This window comes from Papio anubis, chromosome 2, assembly GCF_008728515.1.
Source record: "Papio anubis isolate 15944 chromosome 2, Panubis1.0, whole genome shotgun sequence".
Classification (NCBI taxonomy): Eukaryota; Metazoa; Chordata; class Mammalia; order Primates; family Cercopithecidae; genus Papio; species Papio anubis.
This window is the reverse complement of record NC_044977.1, coordinates 183,335,145-183,356,444: the sequence shown is the minus strand read 5'-3', so window position 1 is coordinate 183,356,444 and position 21,300 is coordinate 183,335,145. Positions and strand designations below refer to the sequence as shown.

General features: G+C 43.3%; 2 protein-coding genes across 10 annotated transcripts in view; one reads left to right on the top strand and one right to left on the bottom strand.

Moving 5' to 3' along the window:
• Positions 1-21,300, bottom strand: part of RTP1 (receptor transporter protein 1) — a 142,597-nt gene that overhangs the window by 4,858 nt on the left and 116,439 nt on the right. The window contains exons 4-5 of one of the 5 annotated variants that reach the window (XM_017956034.3): positions 19,110-19,214; positions 18,540-18,836 (exon numbers count right to left, since the gene is read on the bottom strand). The exons of 1 other annotated variant lie outside the window; for it this stretch is intronic. In XM_017956034.3, the coding sequence (XP_017811523.1) occupies positions 18,743-18,836; positions 19,110-19,214 (199 nt within the window). In that variant the 3' untranslated portion in view covers positions 18,540-18,742. 3 more of the 5 variants (XR_002520613.2, XR_002520610.2, XR_002520611.2) reach the window with 3 other exon arrangements.
• Positions 1-21,300, top strand: part of MASP1 (mannan binding lectin serine peptidase 1) — a 76,973-nt gene that overhangs the window by 16,464 nt on the left and 39,209 nt on the right. For 4 of the 5 annotated variants that reach the window (XR_644293.4, XM_009201913.4, XM_017956032.3 and 1 more), the window contains exons 3-5: positions 15,153-15,330; positions 17,010-17,141; positions 21,028-21,224. Coding sequence is in view for 4 of the 5 variants with exons in the window: in XM_009201913.4 (XP_009200177.1) it covers positions 15,153-15,330; positions 17,010-17,141; positions 21,028-21,224 (507 nt within the window). In the remaining variant the exon portion in view is untranslated. Of the gene's footprint in view, positions 1-337; positions 608-15,152; positions 15,331-17,009; positions 17,142-21,027; positions 21,225-21,300 lie in introns of all 5 variants that reach the window. The other variant, XM_017956033.3, reaches the window with a different exon arrangement.

Below are 21,300 nucleotides of genomic sequence, written 5' to 3'. Positions count from 1 at the left end.
TTATGTTTCCTGGCCATGCATTATTCCTAAAACAAGGTTGTGGGAGAACCTTGTTCTCTCCTACTTGTCAAGATAATTTTATAAAATTTGGTAAAACAGAAGGTCCTTGAGGGGCCCTATATTGTCTAGATTATTTTAAATAACTTTCTCGTTTATCCTTTGAGAGAAAAAAGTGTTTTTTAAAAATAATAGAAAATGGAGTCTGAACTACAATGAATCGGCAAGTGCTTGTGTTATCCGCTTGTAGTGCGTAATTTCTAATGATGAGCTCAAGTTCATTCCCACTAGACTGCCAGCCCCATGAGTTCAGGGCCTATGTCTGTGTTTTCTCCAGTAGAAAGCACAGTCCTGGGCAGAACAGGAAAAGGCACATGTCTCCTGGCAGTGGAAAGGGCTCTGGCCTAGAAAACAGCTGCTGACTCCTGCTGAGAGCTTGGGCAAGTCACGTCTTCATTCAAGGCCTCAGTTTCCCCATCTGCCTGATGAGGGAACTGGACCAGCTGGCCTCTCCAAACCTTTCCGGTTCTGATGGTCTGTGACTCCCAGTCCAATGCCCCTTCCCTCAGGCCACATTGGGTCAGTCTGCATCCTGCTGTGTAATTGAGAGGTAAGTCGCTCCCAAGGGGGACTCTTCTGACCCCTAAGCTCCTAATTTCTGTGCAATGCTTTGTGTTTACTTAGAACATGCCCTCGACCTTCCGGCTGAACTCACTTCACCTACTGCAGTAACTCTGCTCAGTCTCTGGGAGTGGACAGGAGGCCTTGGCCCCAGAAGGAAATGAGAAATGGGTAAACATTTCTCATGAATTTCAATTGTAGTCTCCAGTGGAATTCTCCCACTCCAGAGACACAGGGTCCCAAACAGCAATTCTAGCTGACTCAGAAGAATTAGAAAATGAAAATGAGCTTGCATCAGGGAAGTGTGATGAAAGCTCATTTCATGCCGAAAGTGCAAACAGCACAGGCTTCAGGGTGATGGAAAACAAAAGGAAGCTCCCAGTGCTGAGGCAGAGAATGTGGGTGAGTGTGAGGTGGGAATGTCCCAGGTGTGGGTGTACATGGGGTGCACATCTCTGTGCTTGAGTGTATTACATGCTGCTCTTCAAAACACCTTGGTGAAGAGCAGTGCCTGAATTTACTTTGATATGTTTATAAGGGGAAAAGTTAGGGAAGGAGAGGTGTTCATTTATTCAACAAATATTTATCTAGTGCCTACAATTTATTAGAGCTTAGGGTACAGCAGTAATTAGAACAGACAGAAATCTCTAAAGTGAGGCTTACATTGCACTGGGATACACAGACAGTAAACACTAAACATAATACATAACTAAATGATGTAGTAAGTAATAAGTTTACGGGCAAAGAAATAAAATAGAGCAGGGCTCTGCATGAGTCGAGATGGGGGCTCTGATTTAAATATGGTGCTCATTGAGAGAGTGACATTTGAGGAAACACTTGAAGCAGGTAAGAAGGTTAGCCATGTGGCTTTCTTGGTGGGGGGGGCTACCCTGGGGCCACTCCAACCAGAGGGAACATTCAGTGCCTCCAGGTGGAAAGTGCCTGGTGTGTTTGAAGAATAGCAAGGATGGCAGTGTGGCTGGAGGGCAGGAACATCAATGAAGACAGAGGTACAGAAGGAGAGCGGGATGGGAGGCTGCAAAATAGGGTTCCTGCTAAATGCTGCCGGGCAATGGCAGGCTTCGCAAGCTGCTTTCATGCCCCGAATCTCATTTGACTTGACGTTCAGAGGATAGTATTAATGTCCACTTTTTACGTTTGTGAAAACTGCGGCCTGGAGACAGGGGTATGAGTGCTAACAACCAGATTGGGGGGTGGGGGCGGGGAATGGGGGAAAAGAGACGTGCAGTGGCTCATCATTCAACATTCAGATATCATAGACAGAGAGAGCCCTCAGAGCATAGATCATAGAACAATCACATAATTAGGAAGTAATAAGTTTTCATAGAACTAATAGAATATATTTAATGGTAAGTTTGTGAAACTTAATGATGACTGGATTTAACAACAGGGGAGCAAAATCCCTGAAAAACTGACAGTTGGCTCCTAGAAACTGGTGAGAGCTGCTGGCTCCAGCGCACCTACTGCCTGGGGAGGTTTAAGTGACCCCTGAGGTATGAGTGGCAGAGATGTGACAATTGGTCCTTATTCCAGTGCTCTTGTAGGATTTCAGTGCAAAGATTTGAGGATGTAAGTTTAGTGTGGGCCAGGGCAAGGTCCTGGACAGTGTCACAGGCACACAGCGGCTCACAATCCTTGAAACTCTGCTGGAAGACACTTGCCCAAGGCGGCCCCTTCTGTCCACTCAGCACAAGCCTCATCACTGCCCTCACCCGCATCCTGGCTATGACACACCTGGAGACAGGCAGCTTCTGCCGCAGAAGAACACAACAACCCTTTGTGTTTCCCATCCTCGGGCTATTTTCCTGTCCTGAACTGTTTGGGGCCCAGCCTCCAAGTTGCAGAAGGGATTTGCATATGAATGAGCTCAGCTCTGGAGTTCCAGAAAGGGTGAGGTGGGGGAGTCTGAGCCATTCTCAGGCCAAAGAGAGTGTCAATCCTCCCTGGCTCTCCCTCCCAGACACAATTCCCAGACTCTTCCCTCCCACCCCACCCCCCAAGCCCAGCTCCCTCTGAGACGGTGGGCACTGCTGGTTTCCCACCTGCGGGATGCCCGCTTCCCAGGCTCTTGGCAGGACCCCTCCCCTGCCAGCTCTTTCTTCTCCCTCTGCTCATGCTGCCCTTTTCTGACCAGAGCCCTCCCGAGAATAGGCAATGCTTCCTGGCAGCAGTGGGATTCTTGGACTCTGGGATTCCTGGACTCTTAGGACCTGCCAGCTGTTTCTCTGGACCCCACCAGCTGTTTCTCAGGCCCCCACATTCTTTATGGTGCCAAGCATTTGCATGTACACAATACCTGCTTAGGGGCTCACCCAGCTCTGTTAGGAGGTTTTCACCCTGATGGACAAATAAGGACACTGTCCTGGGAAGAGCAGTGCACCTGCGCCCGGTACTGGCTCTGCCATTGACTGACTTTAAATAAGTCTGTTCCTCCACGTAAGAAGGGACAGGTATAGACTTGAGGTCTTTTCATGATCTTTTCAGCTCTGACCTTTGCTCTGGCAGATGGCTTATCAGCTGTGCGATTCCAATTATTGAGCCAAACCTGGTTGTCAGAACATCCGGATGTTGTCTCAGGTCTGCTACTTGTAGGTTATGTGGACTTGGGGGAGTCTTGTCACCTCCCTGGACTCAGAACTGTCTCCCAGAAGTGCATTCACTACATGACTGCCATTAGGAGCAAATAAAATAGAGAAGGTAAATGTGCCCTGTCAACTGGAAAGTTCCACATAGAATGAGGAATTATTATCATCATCATTATTTTTATTACTTTTTTTTTGATGGAGTCTCACTCTGTCACCCAGGCTGGAGTGCAATGGCGTGATCTCCGCTCACCGGAACCTCTGCCTCCCGGATTCAAGCAATTCTTGAGCCTCAGCCTCCCGAGTAGCTGGGATTACAGGCACCCGCCAGGACGCCAGGCTAATTTTTGTGTTTTTACTAGAGACAGGGTTTCACCATGTTGGCCAGGCTGGTCTTGAACTTCTGACCTCGTGATTCACCCATCTCGGCCTTCCAAAATGCAGGGATTACAGGCATGGGCCACAGTGCCTGGCCGATTATTATTACTCTTTTTTTTTATGGTCGAAAGACTTGAGCCAGAACTGGAGCATTAACTTCCAGAACCTCTCATTTGGAGTCAACTTGAGCTTAGATCTGCCAGCTTAGTTATTTTTACTTTATGTGGCTTTCAAGAGCTTCTGAAGTGCAGCACACACATGCAAACACACGTGCCAGATGCCTCCTTCGTTTCTAGGCCCAGGTTTCTATCTGGTATGAGGTGCCTTTAACTTTCTTCTACTCAGATCGTTAACTGAAAGTAAAGCTACCCGGTGAAGTAGCAGGACTGGGCCATTAACCACTGGCCCAGTGGCTGGGAGTGATGGACTTTCCCTGAAGGTGAGCTCAGGAGTACCGAGCACTCACAATGAGCAGGAGTCAGCCCGGGGCTGTCAGTGAATCATTGGCCTACAATTCATGCATCTAGAAAAATCTTTTGAAGCACAACAAAGTAAAGAGAGAAATTCCTAGACTTAATGCTATCTTCTTGTGGACAGAAGCCTTCAGAGACCCCTCACTTTGCTCTGATCGCCTTTCATAACTTAAGAGTACCCTTTTGATGTCTCCCAGCCCCAGGACTGTTGGAAGGCTTTGCAAAGTGCAAAGAGCCAAACAGCTAATAAACCACCTGCCAGAGGAGGAGGCTGGGCTGGGAGGTCTCTCTAGGTGCCCTTCCAGCTCTATCAGCTTAGGTTCTGAGTCCCCACAAAAGGGGAAACCACTGCTGATGGCTTCAGCAAGATTAGGAAAGGAGTGAAATGGAGAAAATAGAGGGTATCCAGGGACAATCTCAGCTTCTTAATGTTCTCCAAATGCATGAAGTGACCCATGGCAACTAGCTGGGAGCCAGAACGTGTCATCTCGGTTGGTGGATGGATCTCAGCAGTCCTGTTTTCCTCATTGATGTACTGAGTGCTCAACATATCCCGGGCACTTCTCTGAGTGTTTTACGTATATCAACTCCCGTCCTATTTACAACAGTTCTGTGATATAAATACTATTATTTTCACTATTTGACATATGAGAAGACCTGTATACAGAGAATATTAGCTTTCTAGGACTTCTGTAACAATGATCACAAACTAGGTGGCTGTTTAAATGGTTAAGTTTCTTAACCACAGAAATTTGTTCTCACACAGTTCTGGAGGTGAAAAGCCTGAGATCGAGGTGTCGGCAGGACCATGCTCCCTCTGAGGGCTCCAGGGGAGAAGTCTTCCTTGTCTATTCTAGCTTTCTAGAATAGGCAGTTGTAGGCGGGCAGTCTTTGGCACTCCTTGGCTAGTGGCAGCGTAACTCTAATCTCTGCCTCTATCTTCACATGGCTGTCTTCCCTCTGTGTGTGTCTCTGTGTCCAAACTTCCCTCTTCTTATGAGGATACCAGTCATTGGCTTAGGGTCCGCTCTAACCCTGTGTAGTGTCATCTTAACTTGATTACATTTGCAAAGACCTATTTCCATATAATGTCACATGCAGAGAAACAGAGGTTAGAACTTCAACATGTATTCTAGGGGGACACAATTCGCCCTATAGTACAGAGAATGTAAGTAATTTTTCCAACATCTAATAACTGGAGAAGATCATATAAAAATGAGGTACCCTAGTAAGTTAGGGGTTGCATCCTAAAGAAACAGAAAACCTAACAAATTGAAAACAATTCACAATTTGACCCACTCTTGAGAAGTCAACAAAGGGCAGAGATGCTCTTATTGTAACCTTTCTTAAACATCTAAGATCTATCTTTCTTCTCTTTTTCTCTCTCTCTCCCTTTCCTTTCCTTTAGGTCTTCATGAACTCTGGACGAAGAAACTCTTCTGTCTCCCCTTAGCCATCCACTTACACCTACCTACTCACTCCTTGGACTTCACAGTCACAAAAACTGTCCCCTGACATGAGACCCTCCCTGCCATATACAGATATATGTGACTTTTAGGTATTCTGAGTTTCTTGATGTTTTCTCAGAATTTTACTTTTCACCTTATTGTTTATGAAGCAAAGGTCTCTTTTTCAACTCTGTTGAGACCCAAGGGCTAGAGAAATGAGAGGGGGTGACAGTGCTGAGGAGTACCCACGCCATGTTCTGTGATGAAGGGAAGACTTGAGGGGAGGAGGGTGATAGCAGATGCATGACCCTGCGTTTCCAGGCTGCTTTAGTTGCTCCTCCTGTGTGCCCCCCTTGTTTGTTGACTTGAATTAACCGATTTTATACCATGGGGTGAAAGATAGAGAGAAGCAGCTTTGAGCTCAAGTTTCTTTTTAAATGTAAAAAGAGAGGAAGAAGAAAAATTACCGATAGTTCCACTAACCATTGCTAAGAGTTACTCTAATTCCTTCCCCTTCTTATTTTCAATGCATACTTTCAACATAGGTATAATTATACCATATATACTATTTTTTCTGCTTTTTCACTTAGTATCGCCTCCTAAGAATATTTACATATTGCTATAAACTCTCCATGAATGTGATAATTAATGGCTGCCTTGTGTTTAGAAGTTAATACTAATTTAACTACTTCTCTAGAATGGGATATTTACAGTATTTCTAATATTCTATTATTATATGACTGCTATAAATATCTTTGTTTATAGAAGTTTTTTTTCCACATTTGGAATATTTTTCCCTAGATTATATTCCCAGATATGGAGCCAAGAGATAACTTTCAAAGTCCAGGATAATCCAAATAGCCTGATCTATCTTGGAAGATGCTGAGTTTCTCATCCCTGCAGCTGATAGTGAAAAGGTGGTATGATATTCGCTAAGGGTGTGGTAAAAAGATAATAGGTTAGACTAGGTGACTTTTGAGGCCCCAGGAACCCATGAGATTGTGATTCTCCAAATTTCAGTTTACAAACATCACCCTATTCTTTGTCCCAAATCACTTTCTTACTTGCTATAAAAGTTATCTATTGCTGTATGATAAACCACTCCAATAGTTAGTAGCTAAAACAACATCCATTTTGTTTGCTTATGATTCTGTGGTCAGGCGTTTGAGCTGGGCCCAATGAGATGGTCTTTTTGCTGGATTAGCCTGAGGTCGTTCATGCAGCTACAGTTGTTCAGAGGCATGTCTGTCGCTGGAAGGTCAAAGATGGCCTGAGTTGCTCATCTCGTGGCTAATGGTGAATGCCAGTGAATTGGTCTAGAGATTTTAATCAGACAGTTCATCTCTGCCCTCTGTGGCCACTGATTCTCCAGTAGGCCTCACAGGGCTTCTTCACACAGTTGCCTCAGGGCAGTATTCCACATATGTAAGTGTTAAAGAAAAAATTATTCAATTGTACTTGTTAAAGTGTGGTAAGGCAGACTTTATTCAGGACGAGGACAAAAAGTATAGGGACCACGACAATGGGATTTTGCAGTGAGGGAGAGAGATTGGGTTCAATTTTGAGTACAGCATGGGCAAGTGGGGATTTAAAGCCAGGGAGCACGGTGGAGGTCAGCGGATGTTAAATTACTAAGAGGAAACATCAGGGGTAAGGGGGGTTCTAGCTAAAATGACCTAACAGGATTCTTGCTGATGACAGGCCAAGATGATCAGACAGCACCTCGGGGATGGTGGAGGATGAAGATCCCAATTCAATCTCTAGGGTGAAAAGATTTCAGGGATGGGGCATTCTTGCTACACTGATTCAGCAAATATTTTGCTAAAACTGAGTTTTACAAGGAAGTACACAGATGAGCCGAGGAGATGTTTCAGAAGCTGACTAAAGTTTGGCTAAGCAAAGAATCTTTGTTAATAGCTTGAGGCCTTAACAAAGGCCTAAACAAAGGCCTAAACAAAAGAACCTTGAGGCCTAAGTTTGGAAATAGTATACTGCTTTCAACGTGTTGTATACTTATTGTCAAAGCAAGTTAGGTCAATCAATGAGCGGTGAAGTTACATGGCAAAAATTGTCTGTGTGCAGAAATGGAAGAGATTATTGTGAATAATTTTTGCAAACAATATATTATAATCTCTCCTAGGGACAAAACAATTCATGTTCTTTGCATATGCGAAATGCACGTTTGCCCCTTCTCTCAAAGTTTTATCCCATTAGCAGGTCAGGCTTGAACTTCAGGACCTCATGATCTAAATCAGGTCTAGAGTCAGATGACAAACAAAGATATAGCTCTTGAAGTATATCTCCTCTGGACTTAGAGATCTCTGAACCCAAAAGAAAAGTTATTTTCTCTTCACATGCTCAGTATCTCCTCGTCTTGGTGAGAGAAGAATAAGATAACCACAATAGAATTTCCATTGAAAAATGAAAAAAGTGGGAGGCTTATAGCAATTACTGCTCCGTAGTATTTCTGAAATTTAGCCAGGCAAACGTTGCCGACTCCAGATACCAAGAATGTTCCTTGATTAGAGCCCACTTCTGCTTCCTGGGAGTGGTGAGAGTGGATCCCCAGTCCATTGCTCTCTGGGAATGGTGAGAGTGGCTCTTGCCTCTGATCTTGACTCTGCCTCTGGCTTCTTAGCTTTGCCTTCTGAGACGTTCTTTCCTTTCTATAAGAAATGGCCCATGTTTGCAGCTGAGTAGTCTATTTGGGTCACTTCCTGTACATAGAAACCTGAAGCTCAGGAGCCTCTTTTCATTTTGAATTGCCACAGTCATTTCTAGTCCAAGCTGATATAGCTCCCTTAAAATCTTTTTGGGTCTCCTATGTAGCAGAATATAGTTCACTCCACTAGATAAAAAACATATCCACAGTTCTTTTCAAAATAGACCTTCCTACTTTGAAGGGCATGTCAGGATGCTACAGAACGATGTTCTTAAGATTCTCCTGGCTAACCCGGTGAAACCCCGTCTCTACTAAAAAATACAAAAAACTAGCCAGGCAAGGTGGCAGGCACCTGTAGTCCCAGCTACTTGGGAGGCTGAGGCAGGAGAATGGTGTGAACCCGGGAGGCGGAACTTGCAGTGAGCTGCGATCTGGCCACTGCACTCCAGTCTGGGCGACAGAGCGAGACTCTGTCTCAAAAAAAAAGAAAAAAAGATTCTTAGGTGCCTTGTGGTCTGGCTGATAGGGAGTACTAGGTACTGCCTTAAATATTCTAGGTCTTGACAAATGATTCTTACAGCCACATCATTGATTTGACATTTACCCTGTAGCTTTGAGCCAGTTTTGGTTTTAAAATCTTTCCTTTTTTTTTTTTTTTTTTTTTGAGACAGAGTCTTGCTCTGTTGCCCAGGCTGGAGTGCAATGGCATGATCTCAGCTCACTGCAACCTCCTCCTCCCAGGTTCAAGCAATTCTTCTGCCTCAGTCTCCTGGAGTAGCTGGGACTACAGGCACCCACCACTACACCCAGCTAATTTTTGTATTTTTAGTAGGTATGGGGCTTCGCCATGTTGGCCAGGCTGGTCTTGAACTCCTGACCTCGTGATCCACCCACCTCGGCCTCCCAAAGTACTGGGATTACAGGCGGGAGCCACTGCACCCAGCCTTAAAATCTTTCACTAGTGGATAGACTGTTTTCCAACCCAGCTAGTTCTGGGCGCTCTATGGTTCCTCTAAGTTCCGCTCACGTATTGGAGACTTACTTCTTCCTAAAGTACATTGCCATACACAACTAGAAGAACATACTGACACTTTCAACATCCTGTCTAAAGATTTCCTTAGCCAGATATGCAAGTTCATTACATACAGTTTTCTTTTTCTTTCTTTCGTTCTTTTTTTTCTTAGACAGGGTCTCGCTCTGTTCTCTGTTGCCCAGGCTGGAGTGTAGTGGCATGATCATGGCTCACTGCATCTTCAACCTCCCAAGCTCAAACGATCCTCCCACCCCAACCTCCAGGGTAGCTGGGACTACAGGCACGCGCCACACCACCACACCTGGCTAATTTTTGTACTTTTTGTAGAGACAGGGTCTTGCTATGTTGCCTAGGCTGGTCTTGAACTCCTGGGCTCAAGTGATCCCCTCACCTAGGCCTCCCAAATTTCTGGGATTACAGGTGTGAGACACCACACCTGGCCCATTACATACACTTTTCTACCTTCTAAGTTGCCGCAGACAAGTTTTGCCAATTGATTCACCACTGCATTACTCAAGTGGTCTGTTTTATACTCCTATAGCAGTCTCTTCACTGTTTTTCTAGTATTTACTTGCTAGCCGATCCCAAAACTGAAGCCACATATTCTAGTTTTCTGTTACTGCAGCATTCTACTTCTGGTATCAATAACTATATCAGTCAGACTTCAATCAGGAAGGCAAAGTCTTTATGAGTAATATGAGATAATTAATATTTATGGGTATTAGAACTCATGTAATTATAGAAGGAGTTGGGCAAGTGAAAGTTGGGAATGGGGAGTTAGAGGATTACAGAAAAGGTTGTCACCAAGCAGTTCTTTTAAAGCCCTGGCATGGGTGGAAATACTTGCATCTGCAAGGGAATCTGATAAGTCAATTCTACCTAAGGGGCCAAAGTGCAGTTATGAAGGGGAGGCTCATGGAAAGGGGTCTCTGAGAAGCTGTTGGCTGTAAGCAGCTATCACCTCTGTGGTTTCACCTGAGAGCATCTGGTGATAGGCATGGGCCACTGTTGGCCATCAGAGCCAGCAGTTATAAAGAAGAGCTGGGTTCAGAGTAAAGGAATGTGAGAGCAAGTGAGGATGTATTGGACACATCTACACCTTTCTTTCTCTGTATGTGATTACAAAACAACCTTCAGTGAGTGATGACTATTGCCTTTCAAACTTGCACAAATTCCTCTTTTGGCCAACTCTAATCTGGAATTATACAGGGAAAGAAAGTCTGGGGAACATAACTCCCAGAGTAACTAAACTGGCAACAGGGTAATCCAGCATACTCCCTAAATGTCTGCCTAAATTAGGTCTGCAATGCTCCTCAAGGGCCCTGAGCAGATTTCAGAAAGGCTCCAGGAGTTAGCTCGGGAACATTCACAAACAAAGTCATGAGGCATTTGGGTTATAAGACAGCATTTGTTTATTTGCCTAATGTCTTAGAGGAGCACTGGCTAGGGAATCAGGATGTTGCAATTGTGGACCTAAAGCCATCACTCACTAGATTCATTTATCATGAGATTCATTCTCCACTGACTAGATCCACCAGTCACCTTGCCCAATTTGTTCAAATTATCTGGGCTTCAATTTCCTCATCTATAAAAGGAGAGCAATCCCTCCTGGGCTGCTTTCTCTATACACTGCTTTCAGGAGCCAGCTGGTAGCCGTCAATGCATTTGTTAAGCTGATGTAATGAATTCATGGACATGCAGAGAGCAGCCATACATAGTGAGAGTAGCTGTCCTTCCATAGAGTAGCTGTCCTTCCATAGAGTAGCTGTTCTTCCATAGAGTAGCTGTTCTTCCATAGAGTAGCTGTTCTTCCATAGAGTAGCTGTTCTTCCATAGAGTAGCTGTTCTTCCATAGAGTATCTGTCCTTCCACAAAAATTTGGTCAACCCCTGCTGCCCTGCCATAGTTTTGCCTAGGAGGTTTGTGCTGTTTCTGCTGAGGTAGGAAACTCATGGAAACCAAAGCCTCGTGGCTTCTCCTTTTCAGATCTGCCTTCCCAGCTCTCTGTCCTCAACAGATCCCCTTTCTGACACCAGGCAATGGGTAGTGGGGAGGAGCAGTTGAGACTTGAATATCCCAGACCTTCACTATTTCCTCTCCCTACATACTCTACCCACCCCCTGCCATCCATCCACGATTTCTACCTGCCTAAATTCTATTCATGTTTCAGTCTCCAGCTCAAAGATTATTCTCTTCTTCCTAAATGTTTTCTGATTCCCCTCAGCTGGATGCAATCTTTTCCATTCCTTAAACCCCCAGGGCAGCCTATCTTTGATTGCACTTACCATACCCTGACAATACCCCAACACATATACCTTTGAGTACTTATCTTATTCTTCTACATTCCTGAGGCAGGGAACTTGCTTATTAAGCTCGTATAACAAATAAATAATTTTTGGCATACTTCGCATTAAAATGTAGACAGAACTTAGTACATACATATTTGGTGAATTGAGTTCAAAGAAAACAAATTGAGGACATATAGCCACATGTTGGTGTCCTAAATAACAAGTCTATAAGGACACAGTTGCCCACAAGAAGAAATAGAAAAATGAAGAGTTTATGATTCTCAGCCGTGTGGGTCTCTATTATTACGAATGTTTTGTCTTCACTTGATAAGGTCTCTCCATCATGTTGATATGATGACCTCTGAGACGGGACAGTCCAAATAGAAGCTAGGTCTCAATCCGCCTATACTCAGAGGTAAATGATCTTTATAGAACTCCATACTCCACAGCAGAGGATGCAAATGTTAACCAGGGCCTCTGTTTAAGTTATGACTGGAGCTGTCAGTGAGCTACATCCTCTCTAAGAGACAGTCCATGCACCCAAGATAAGGTTTCAAGAGCCCTTTGAGCCAGGAAAATTGTTTGGCCAAGTGTCTGTGTCTTTAGTCATGTATTCTCTGGGTTGGTGGGTTCTTTTCTCTCATCTCAGAATAGTTCCCAAAGCAAAACTGATATCAGAAAATGTTCGTGTTATCTCTCCAGTCTTGAGCATGTCACTTCCCCTCTCTTGACCTCTGTTTCCTATAGAAGGAGGCAGATAGAAATAGCTCTTAAAGGTCCTGCCCAGCTCTGATATTCCAGGACTCTATTCTGAGCTACAGGCTGAATTCCCAGGGCCCCAGGCTACTGGCCTTCTCTTCTCTGCTTCTAAAAGGATGTATGGCTCAGATTTTCCCATGGGCCTCAGCTGGGGCATGCTTCCTGTTCTCTGGAATACTGTGGCTCTGCAGGTGATAACCATTTATCTGCCATTACGAAAAGGTCCTTAAGCCCAGACGTTACAAGGAGGGAGGTCATTTATCGCAGACCCTAAGTAGTATCTCCCTAATCCAAATGACCAGTGGGTTCATTGAAAAGTTCATGTCCCAGCCATTGCAAAACCCAAGAGGCCTTGGGGATACCAAGTTACAGAAAGAAGGCTGTGTAGCTGGAACTGTTAATGCCCAAGGCATGACTATTCATTATTAACAAGTTCAAGTTCATCAACAGGCAGTAATCTGAGTGTTAAAATTCCTGCTTACCATCTTCTGGTTGGTTTATATAATATATGACTATGATGATTTGTTAGAATTCTGTTAGACTATGATGACTACTGTGTCCGAATTGGAAAGGAATCTAGAGCTCAGCTAGTCTAAACCCCTGTGTTTACAGGTGAATAACTGAGAGCTAGAAAGGAGATGGCCCAAAATGCAGGATATGGCAGTGTCAGGAACAGGACCCAGGACCTCCAACTGCCAGGTTCCTATATATCATATTACTCCAAAGCAGAGGTCACCAAGATGGTATACTCTAGTTCATGCAGTTACTCACAGAAGAATCCCTTTCCCAGGCCCTCATTCTAAATCTATTTAGCCTTTTTTTATTAAGTTCTAGCAAGAGCAGTTTAACTGGTTTCTAATTCACAACATATTAAAAATAAGCAGACAGAAAAGTACAGTGAATAGGCTGATAAAAAGACAAGAAATAAAACACTACATAAAGAAGATTTCAGAATTTCAAGGCTTTATAGTCCGGCAATGTTTAATGCAGGTCAAGCGACATTACACAACTCCATATCCCCAAGATTATCACTTTAATGTAGTATCACAATGGTTGACATTCATAACAATGTCCCTGGATCACCAAGAAAGGGTTAGCATGTTTCACTAGAGAAAGTGGGTACTTCTTTAAAGAACTTTTTTAAAAAGTGTTACGCCGAAAAGAAAATTTTTAGTTACAGTTAGGTAAACCTTTGGCTATCTGGAAAACTGAGTCAGACAAAATAACACAGCAGCTGGGGGTTCAAGGAAGTGACATTTCAGCTGTGTGCAGATAGGCACATTCTACAGTAACAAGACTGGTGTGAGTTTGGCTGGTATCTGCAGAGAAGAGGAATAAATAGCAAAGCCATGATCTCATCTTCTGTTTACACTTCAATTCCCAAAGTTAGTGATTAATTGTACTTGTGTTTTGTTGCCAGGGCAAATTGTTTTTCTTTAAAACTCCCACTTATTTTAAATAAATAAACCATTAGTTTCAAAACAGAAGTGTCAAATGTCAAGATATTTCTGACATGCTAAGCTAATGAACAAAACAATGAATTCATTAGAAGCTACTAGAGATAGGCAGCCTTTGAGAACTTTAATGACTCTGAAAGGCAGCAGGAGTCATTCTTGGTAAGAGATTTTTTTCATGCATCTTGGCTAAAATATTAGTCCAGAGGTTGCAAACACAAATACAACTTATAAGAATTGGATTAGGTATAAGATAATTGAGTAGGTACGTCAAGAATTCATACTCAAATAAATATACCAACTAGCTATCATATGAAGCTTCCCAAACTCCTGTCTCACACAAAATCAGCTTTAGGCCACCGGTTTAGGATCTTTGCCTGGATCTCTGAATTCGCTCAGAGCCTCTGGCTCTTCCAAAGAAGGGAATTCTTTTAGCAAACAGGCATGTTTTTTGCATCTAAGTCTTAACACGAACATGTATACACAGAGATACACATTCAAACTACTTTTGGATGATTCCAATAAATAGTTCTGTATTAAGACTGCCTATTAAACATTAATGTTCACTACATGACTTTCCTGCTTAAAAGTTTTCAGTGTCTTCCACTTACTCACAGAATTAATGGCATTCAAGGTCAACCATAATTTACTTTCCATGTATCCTTCCAAGTACATCTCCTCCTACAATCCCCACAGACTCCCTGGCTACTCACTGTTCACAGAATGGGGCTTGTACTTTTAGTTCTTGTAAACAAATGTTTATTGGATAACTACTATGTGCCAGGTCCTGTTCCATGAACTGAAGACACATCTCTAAAGAAAATAAAGTCCTCTCCTGTAGCTTATATTCTAATGTGGATTGTTTGCCTGCTTTGAGTGCATATGCAGTGCTTCTGCTTGTATGAAAGCACTTGTCACACTGTATAATACCTGCCTGTGTCTGTGTTCCTCAACCTCAACACTGCTGTCCTGTGCCCAGAACTGTGTCTGACTATCTCTCATCACCTCCATCTCATGCTGGGCAGTAGGCACACCTTGGATATCAATGAATGACTTATATTGTGTATACAGTTTCCATTCTTTGGAAATGTGGTAAGTTCCTGTTGCACAGAGAATCTGTCTGTGAGGTCATCTAACTTTTTTAAAACTTTCATATTGAGTTGTTTTTAATAAATAAGCCTTTTCATTATTGACAGGAACGACAAATATCAAGTTACTTCTAATGGAACTAAATAAGATGAATGAAACTGATCAGATGTCCACATTGACTTAACCTGTAATGCATCTTTTCTCAAGAATCCCTAACCTCCTTTCTTTGGGTTTCTCAGGCTGACTAACCTACTCTTGGGTGGCCTCTTCCTTTTTCTTTTAAAGATAAGAAAAGAAGCCTAGCTGGGAAACTGCTCACCTTGTTCCCTTTCTCTTTGACCTCAAAGGTAGAAACTGAGGACCAGGTGCTGGCAACCTTCTGTGGCAGAGAGACCACAGACACAGAGCAGACTCCCGGCCAGGAGGTGGTCCTCTCCCCTGGCTCCTTCATGTCTATCACTTTCCGGTCAGATTTCTCCAATGAGGAGCGATTCACAGGCTTTGATGCCCACTACATGGCTGTGGGTAAGTTGGAGAACCGACTCATCCTCAGGTCTCTCTTTCTCTCCGAAGATGAAAACTGCCTGGGCCCTCTCCTTTACGATGGATATCTGTGTATGCACCACATAGATTATGCACCACATAGATTCTACCATTAATGTCTTACTGCATTTGCTCTATCACATATCTATCCATCATCTATCCTCTATCCATCCAGCAATTCATTTTTTACAAAGTGTTTTAACGTAAATTGCAGACATCAGTACACTTCTTCCTAAATAATTCAGCATGCATATTATCTTGCTAGAGTTCAATATTTGTTCACAGTATTTTTTCTGTTTGTGTAAAATTGACATAAAATGAAATACACATATCTCATGTATACATTTGCTGAATTTTGAAAAATCTATATTTGTGTACAACCCAAACCTCTAACAAGACATTGAACTTTACCACCAGCCCAGAAGGTTCCTTTGTGTCCCCGCCCAGTCAATCTCTGCTCCCACTTCCCTTAGAGGAAACAACTGTTTTCATTTTTTTTTCTGCTATAGATTAATTCTTGCCTCTTCTAAAACTTCATTTAAATGAACACGTAGAGAATATATTTTGGGGATGAGGATTCTTTTACTCAGCATCATGTTTTTGAAGTTCATTTATGTGTCGCATGCATCAGTAATTTGCTCCTTTTGCCGGCAGAGTAATTTTCCATTGTACGAATACACTAAAGTATGTTTACTCATTCTCTCATTGATGGCTACGTGGGATCTAGCCATTTTTTGGCTCTCACTAATAAAGTTTTTATGAACCTTCTTGTACAAGTCTTTTTACAAACATATGTTTTCAATTCTATTGAGTAAATATATGAGAAGAATTGCTGGGTCAGAGGATAGGTATATGTTTAGCTTTATGAGACATTGCCAGACCTTTTCCAAAGCAAATGTACCATTTTCTATCTGTCCCCCAATGTATGAGAGTTCCGGCTGCTCCACATCTGCACCAACATTAGATGTTGTCAATTCTTTAAAATTTTAATCACTCTGGTGGGTATGTAGTGGTACCTGATTGTGGTTTAAATTACATTCCCTTAATGACTAGCAGTGTTGAACATCTTTTCATGTGCTTATTGGCCATTTGTTTATCCCTTTTGGGGAAATGTACATTCAAATGCCTAGGACAGGGCTTGACCCACATTAGGGGCAGAAAGAAAGAAAGCATGAAGTAGAAGTTAAGAGCACAAGCTCTGTACCCAGCTTGTCTGGATTTAAATCCCGGGTCTGCCACTTACTATCTGTGTGACTCTAAGTTCGTTAATGCCTCCATGTCTCCATTTCATCCTCCATAGAATGTGAATAGTAACAGAATGCGTAGTAACAAATGTGTAATACTTCATGAGGTTGTTATCCCACACACGGTTATTATTATTATGACTGTTAGAGGATAGTGGTCCCACCAGAAGTCAGGTTGCCTGGGTTTGAACTTGGCTCTTTGTGACCTTGGGTAAGTTGCCTAACCTCTCTGAGTTCCAGTTTCCTAGTCTGTAAAGTGAAGATAATGGCTACCTCTGGGCTGTATGTGAGGATTAAATGAGAGAATGCATGAATCTCCCAACATAGTGAGTGGCCCATATCAAGTGCTCTATAAATGTTGGCTATAGTCTTCATCATCATGCATGTATTGATGGAGAGGCTTTACCTGCCCTACAGATGTGGACGAGTGCAAGGAGAGGGAGGATGAGGAGCTGTCCTGTGACCACTACTGCCACAACTACATTGGCGGCTACTACTGCTCCTGCCGCTTCGGCTACATCCTCCACACAGACAACAGGACCTGCCGAGGTAGAGACTACTAATGATTCTATGCATTGCCCTTATAGGCCACATCCTCAATAACCTTAGATGAGGCTCAGAGAAAGACAGATATGCAGTAGAAATAAGTAAAAATGAAGTCAATGATGCACCTCAGACCCTACGTGGATGAAGATGCAGAAATGTCCACCCAGCCTGGAAACCCAAACTTGGGTTCCCAAAGGAGAGAAGCTGTAGACTATCTGGCCATCTTTCTTTCTGGGCAGCATTTTTGCTATACAGGTTGCTGTGTCTTATCCTATTGTAGGCAATTGGTCTGGTCAAGTTAGGGGAAAACTTGGATTTCCCAGTTCTTTCTCTTTGAGTCATGAATTCTGCTTTACCCAGCAACTCCTTTTCCTCTTCTTTTCCATGGACCCTAAGTTCCTCTACAATAAAGAGACCTCAGTCCAAAGGGAAGAAGAGAGAGAGGAAAGAGGCAAACAGAAACAGCCAGAAAACCTCCCATTCCTTCTTTGTTTTCATCTCTCATCAACATACGTACTATGCTGTAGTCTCGTGCTTAGAGAGGGATGGAGAAATGGAAGGGTTTAGCCACTTTCTAGGAGGAGCTCTTGGGCTAGTAGGGTAATGGCCACGTAAGCAAACGGTGAAGTGTCTTATGGTCTCTATTTTAACAGTAATGTTTCCATTACATTTACATAACGGAAGTATGGACATAGCACAATCAGACCTGTGCAGGCAAACACCTCCCCGAGTTGTGACCCTTGACAGAGATGAAAGAATAAGGAGAAGAAGGGCCTTCCAGGTGGAGAGAACAGCTTCTGCAAACAATCAGAGGTGTGATAGAACTTGCAATGTTTCAGGGAACAGCCAGTAGATTAGGGTGGTCCAGGATAAGCATCTATGCTTGAAATCTCACCTGGAAGCTCGGTGAGGGATCACTGGAGGAGGGCAAGTCTGGAGACAAAAGTTTTTTTTCTTCCTCCTTCAAAAGCTGCTATTTGCTTCTGAATAAAACCCTATATAACACATCAGTTTAAAGCGATCTAAAACCGAAAGAACAGGCAAGTGCAGGATTTTTCTTAAAGAGTGTATGTTTTCTATTGTTTTTATTCCGTTGAGTTTTTACTGAGTGTCTACTATGTGTTGAGTACAGTCAGGGCCAAGAATGCTTAGGGCAGAGCAAGCTTTCTCACTCATTTTCTTCATTTTCACCTGTCACCAGGAGCTTTTTAAAATATCATTTTCCTAATAGTTCCTCTCTCCCCCATGAAATTTTAATACCACAGATATACTATATATCTGTTTATGTACTGTATGTCCATCTGTATATTGTGCATTTAAAAAGTAAGACCTTCCCCACCAAGAAGGAATTTTAGCTTTCTTGAGGGCAAGATCGCCCCCATGAGAATGCTTGGGGTAAAAAATGAAAACAGCTGGGAACTCAGGAGACTTCTACCTTCACCTTGTCCTGCAGCTCATAGCTGTGAAACTTTAAGTTAGTCATGCCCCCTTTTTCAGAACCACAGTTTTCTCATTTGCAAATAAGCAGAATGAACAAGGGCGTAGAAACATTGACATCCCAGATCTAGGATGAACTGGCCCAAGGGTAAAGTCTTAGTGACAAATCAAGGTTCCTTAGCAGGGCTAAAGTCATGTCTAGGTTCCCAGGACAGTGGATTCTTGGGTGCAGTAAATGCAGTGGGGAACGAAGCAGAATTTCTGCACTCACAGAGTTTGTAGTCCAGCGGGAGCAAGAAAATAAACATAAAGTTAAGGAGCTGTTAAAAGAAAAACTTGAGACGAATTAAATTTAACAGAGTTTAACTGAGCAAAGAACAATTTGAGAATCCTCCCCTCCACCCACCCTACCACCACCAGAATATGTTCAGACCAACTCCAGGGTTGCTCATGCTGGATAAGATTTATGGGAAGTAGAAGAAAAGTGATGGACAGCAAATGGAAGTCAGGTACAGAAACAGCCAAATTACTTACAGCTTGGTATTTGCCTTGTTCGAATGTAGTTTGAACAGATGGCCACCCGTGACTGGCCAAAACTCCGTGATTGGTACTGTTAACTTAAAAATCAAGATTTCAAATCTGTAAGTTTAGAAAAAGAGAGGAGATTTTATTCCTTATAAAGTCTTACAGCAGGTGGCCATCCTCATCGTCTGGGAAGCACCACCTCCAGCCAAGACCAGAGACAGGCACTTAAAAGGAGGAGGGATTGAGGTAGGAGCTTTATGCTGAACAGGTTGGCTAAACACCTTCAACAGGTTACAGGAGGAGCTATGAATATTTATGACAGTGGTCCTGACACATGCATATTGAACACACATGCATGCAACATATGACCCATGTTCATTTTGGGATGGAGACTTCACATTAAATGTATTACAGTTAGGGTCCAAACATCTTTTCAGGACAGGAGGCATTCAGGTGTGCAGCCTCTGTAAACTGGCCAGAACCAGGCCATGGTCAGAAGTCTCTTATCAAGAGAAAGTGACTGAAATCGATGTCTTGTTCATTCAAAGCCATAGTTATGGCTTGTGGAACAGGGTGGGGATCAGCCAGTCGGCATCTGGTAGAGCTGAAAATTGTTTTCATATCACTTATTGCAAGGCCAGTGCTTGTTCAGCTGCTGGAGAAAAAGAAAAACTTTGTAGCATCGTTAGAACATAGTTTCTGCTTTCAGTGCGGGGATGCATGACTTAACCCTTGCCTGGCATGGCCTTAGGTCCTTCATCATTTACAATTTGGTATTTTATTGCCACGAGTAGTCTGTTTTCTCACTCTCATGATCTCTATTTAACATTAATGCTGGTCACTTGTTGTGTCCAAACTGCAGAGAAACAGGGATATAGAAGGAGTGTCTAACCTACCACTCCATCATGGCCAGGAATTCTGTTTTAAGGTTTTTCTGGAGATCCTTTTGCCTCAGGGGGCCCATTAGGTCAGTGGAGGGTTTAGGATTTTATTTTTAGTTTACAGTAGAAGAGTAGATTAGTCTACTTAAAAATCCAGTTAGGTTACAGTTCACCATGTATGCAGAACCCTTCAGGCTGAATTTAAAATATGTAAGAAGGCCAGGCAAGGTGGCTCACACCTGTAATCTCAGCACTTTGGGAGGCCAAGGTAGGCAGATGGCTTGAGTCTAGGAATTTGAGATCAGCCTAGGCAACATAGCAAGGCCCCATCTCTAGAAAAACTACAAAAATCAGTCAGGTATGGTGGCACGTGCCTGTAGTCCCAGCTATTCAGGAGACTGAGGTGGGAGGATCACTTGAGTCCAGGAGGCAGAGGTTGCAGTCGGCCGAGACGGCACCACTGCACTCCAACCTAGGTGACAGAGTAAGGTCCTGACTCATAAAATAAAATAAAATAATATAAAATAAGTAAGAAGGAAGCTTAAGGCTACATTTAATTGAACACAGTGAATAGCACCATAAAGAAAAACAAAACAAAGACAGGGGCTAGAAACTGAGGGTGTGTGTCAAGGGCCTATAGGAGATGAGGGATCTCCTGAAGTTCTGGGTGGAGGGAGGGCAGGATCACAGAGGTCCAGGCATCCCTCTGACCACTCCATCTCGAAACCCTTCCCTCTCAGATCCCTCTCCCTGACCCCCAAACCAGAGGATCTCATGAGAAGGATCTTCACACAGGGTAAACAGCCCTGGACAGACAATTAGAAAATCTGTGTTTGAGTCTCAACTCGGTAAACTGCTAGACATGAGACCTTGGATAAATCATTTCCTTTCATTGAGCTTCATTTTTCCCATCTGTAAAATGGAGATGCTGATACCTTCCCTGTCTACTGCTTGGGACCATCGGGAAACTCATATAGTAACAGATAAGCAAGGCTTGCTGTGGCCATGGTTGCGATGTGCCATCTTCTCTGCTATGTTTCCAACAGTGGAGTGCAGTGACAACCTCTTCACTCAAAGGACTGGGGTGATCACCAGCCCTGACTTCCCAAACCCTTACCCCAAGAGCTCTGAATGCCTCTATACCATCGAGCTGGAGGAGGGTTTCATGGTCAACCTGCAGTTTGAGGACATATTTGACATTGAGGACCATCCTGAGGTGCCCTGCCCCTATGACTACATCAAGGTGAGCCTGCAATGAACACTTGTCCTGGAGATGCTGGAAAATCTTGGCTGAGTTGGGAAAACTGATATTGCGGAAT